At 48.3% G+C, this 3,496-nt stretch overlaps 1 protein-coding gene across 2 annotated transcripts in view; it reads right to left on the reverse strand.

Moving 5' to 3' along the window:
- LOC107097348 (nocturnin-like) overlaps positions 1-1,951 on the reverse strand; it is a 5,050-nt gene extending 3,099 nt beyond the window's left edge. The window contains exons 1-2 of one of the 2 annotated variants that reach the window (XM_015394474.1): positions 1,824-1,951; positions 1,338-1,750 (exon numbers count right to left, since the gene is read on the reverse strand). In XM_015394474.1, coding sequence (XP_015249960.1) covers positions 1,338-1,548 — 211 coding nt within the window. In that variant the 5' untranslated portion in view covers positions 1,549-1,750; positions 1,824-1,951. Of the gene's footprint in view, positions 1-1,337; positions 1,771-1,823 lie in introns of those variants that run through there. The other variant, XM_015394475.1, reaches the window with a different exon arrangement.
- Positions 1,952-3,496: the final 1,545 nt, after the last annotated feature.

Here is a 3,496-nt window from a genome sequence, read left to right on the forward strand (position 1 = left end):
TCAGGACGGCGTGTCTGCCTTCTCCCAGACAGACTGACCCGCTTCCAGCCAGGACGTCTGCGGCTGACTCTGCTGTGACTCAGCAGATAAACCCCCCCCACCAGTCATTAGCCATTCTGACCTGACAGGCTCCGCCCACCTTAAGCTGCTCCACCATGATGATGATGATGATAGAAACTGTTTCTATCAGCTGTAATTCAATTTCTGAATGATTCTGGATTCAAGTGATTGAAAATTAAATTCATTCATTTAAAAATTTTCATCATCATCAGAACCTTTACAGTCCGACCCATTCCACCCAGAATGCCTCTATTTAAAGCTCACCAACAGAACCTCTGGTTCTGGTATCAAACTCACAGCCTGCTGCTCCTCAGAGGTCAGAACCCTCAGAACCACCCAGCGCGGTCCTCTGGACCAGCAGTTCCTGGTTCAGCAGACCAGGAACCGGGCCCAGTGGGCCCATCAGTAGCTCGGTTCTGGATGTGAGGAGGAGCGTGTGGAACCGAACATCAGCCCTGTGGGTCCATGATCCGACAGAACCACTAGAACTAAAGGTTCTGGAACTTTAAGGACAATAAAGGTCTGCTCCCAGCGGTTCTGAGAAGAACAGAACCGCCATGTTGTTCCTGAGGAGGAATGAGGAGCATCTGGTTCTCCAGAACACAGACCCGGTTCATCACAGCACAGAAACAGAACCCTGCTGTCTGCAGCGGGTCAGAATCATAGAACCCTCAGCGGCCCGACCGGTTCTGGGTTCACTAACCAGAGAGGATGGTGAACAGAACAAGGCTGCGGTTCTGATGGACCGCCCCTGATGACAGAGCAGAACCTGGACTGAGATGGACCAACCCGGCTCTGTAGAAATCTGACCCGCTCCAGAACCGGTTCTGTTGTTTAGTTGGACCTCAGAACCAGGGGACCCGGTTGGCCCAGTGTGTGACCCGTTCAGACCCGGAGCTGGTTCTGGTCAGGAAACCTCTGGGTCCAGCGCTGTGGTTCTGTTGGCTTCTTTGGGCCTTCAGCACCAACCGCACCAGAACCAGTGGGTTAAACCCGGTTCTACTCGAGGTATTAGAACCGGGTTCAATCCGGGTCAGAACCATCTCTGGACCGGTCCATGGTTCTTCCAGAACCAGAAGGTCCAAATGAACGCAGAGGTTCGGATCAGAACAGACCGCCTGGTTCTGATGAGGCAGCAGACCCTCCGGTTCGGATCCTTACTCACACCGAACCGCTCATTTCGGTTGTCATGGTGACGCACAGCTCAGAAAGCCCAGTTCAGCTGGTGACGTCACGCCGCGGTGACAGAAGTGAATGAAGATGAAAGCAGTAACTACCTGGTGCCGCCATGGTTCCGGTTCTGGTTCCGCTTCCTCCGCTGGGAGCCTTCGGGCCTCCGGGTCCCCCTCCCCCTCCACCGGGGCCGGTGTGGTCGAAGCGGGCCACCGTAGGAGCTGCGCCCACCGGGAGAAGCGGCGTCCGGGCTGTCTGTCCCCCCAGAGACGACATGTGGCTGAATAAGACGGAACAACGACGAGCTGGATTCATTCTGGGCCCTCCGGAACCGAACTCACAACCTCCCGCTGAGAATTGAGTCAAAGTTCCAGCGATGAACCGGAGTGAGGAGAAGAAAAGCCGGTGAGGAAGTTACATCATTTTCCCAGATGCCGGTAGGCAGGGGGGACCGGTTGATGGGTCGGTCCACAACTTCCTGTCGAGACCTCCGAATGTCGATCAGACCCTCTGTTCTCTTTAGAAGGGGATATAGCTCTATTTAATCATTTCTATAGAGCTAGTTAGACCGCTGACCAAATAATACCTACCTGAATTTTAAGGCCGGATCTTCCTGCGCACCCCTCCGCTCTGCTGCGGTGGTTCGGTCCGCTCCAGGTTTCGTAACGTTGAGCGGAAACTCATGAAAAAAGGGGGCGTTGCTCGGTAAGACCTCAGCCAATCAGCGTTCTGAAACTTTACAAGGAAAGTATGAGCAATTGTTACGTCAAAGGCCCCCCCCCCGTTCACACGACTTTTTTTCCTTCACAATTGAATTTATGTGCAAAAAGTACATTTTAAAGTCAGACTGTTTAAAATAATGAGAATAAGTATGTTATGGACGCACTGCTTTGATGGGATTATAATTAAATAGACCAAATATAAGGAATTAGATTTATTTAATTGGTTGGGTGGATGCACATTAATTAACAATATTTAAATGTATCAGACTTCAGCCATTTTAAATTTCCCTAAAACCAGCACTTAACTACACAAATTTGTCAAAATACAATCAATGTAAGCAATAAATATATAAGAATATTATGAAAATGTCCTAAAACGTAAAAAAAGTAATTAAAACCAACTCATTGTTCATACTGAAATACAGACAGGAGGCCCCAGGATGGAGGTAGGAGGGTCTGGCCATGCAGAATGATGACAGAAGTTGTTTTTTTTGAACAGAACGTTTTGGTTCCAGCAGAACCACCTCCTGATTACTGCAGGGAAAACCATGGAGCTACCATAGATCCACCCCACTGCCACCGGTGATCATCCAGGGAATGGACACTGAGATAGTGGACTCGTCTAAGTACCGAGGTGTTCATCTGAAGAACAAACTGGACTCCCATCACTGAGGCTCTGGATCAGAAAGGTCAGAGCAGACTCTTCCTGCTGAGGAGGCTGAGAAGACGCTCCTAAAGACCTTCTCTGACTCTGCTGTGGCATCAGCCATCTTCTATGGAGCTGTCTCTTGGAGCAGTGGCTCATCTGTAGCTGAGAGGAAGCGTCTGGATCAGCTGATCAGGAAGAACAGCTCTGATTGGATGCCCTCTGGACTCAGAGCAGGAAGTGGGAAACAGATGGATCCTAACTAAATGAACATCTATGTTTGAGAATCCCCCCCCCCATTCATGAAGCTGGTGCTGAACTGGACAGCTCCTTCAGTGACAGACTGCTGCACCTTAAATGCTCCAGGGAGCGTTATCACAGATCCTTCCTCCCAGCAGCTGGAAGACTCTAGAACCACCACTGTTCCCAACAACCTCAATCAGTTCTTCCATTTATGATGATTCTGCAGTTTCTACCTCAGTCAGTTAAATATTGTAAAAATGTCCATAGCTGGATGTTGGTTATTTATTCTACAGTTTTATATTGTTAAAACACTTTACCATATTTTATTGTTTATATTTTAACTCTTCACTAATCTGTTATTCTTATACATTTTTCTAAGGTCCATATTTGTGTGACCATTTAGCTATAATCTTGTTGCTGCTGTAAAACCACAATCTCCCCGTGTGGGGAAATAAAGTGATTTCTATTCTATTATATTCAGTTTATTTCTTTAGTGCCAATTCACATCATGTCACCTCAAGGCCCTTTCCAGTTCACCAGATCATCCAGTCAGATTGATACAACGTTTTCTATCTAAGGAAAACCAGCTGATTGCATCGACTCATTGACTCTTCAGCAATCCCTCACACTAAGCATGCTTGTAGCGACAGTG

Source organism: Cyprinodon variegatus, unplaced genomic scaffold (genome assembly GCF_000732505.1).
Source record: "Cyprinodon variegatus isolate N-32 unplaced genomic scaffold, C_variegatus-1.0 Scaffold687, whole genome shotgun sequence".
In the NCBI taxonomy this organism is placed as follows: domain Eukaryota; kingdom Metazoa; phylum Chordata; class Actinopteri; order Cyprinodontiformes; family Cyprinodontidae; genus Cyprinodon; species Cyprinodon variegatus.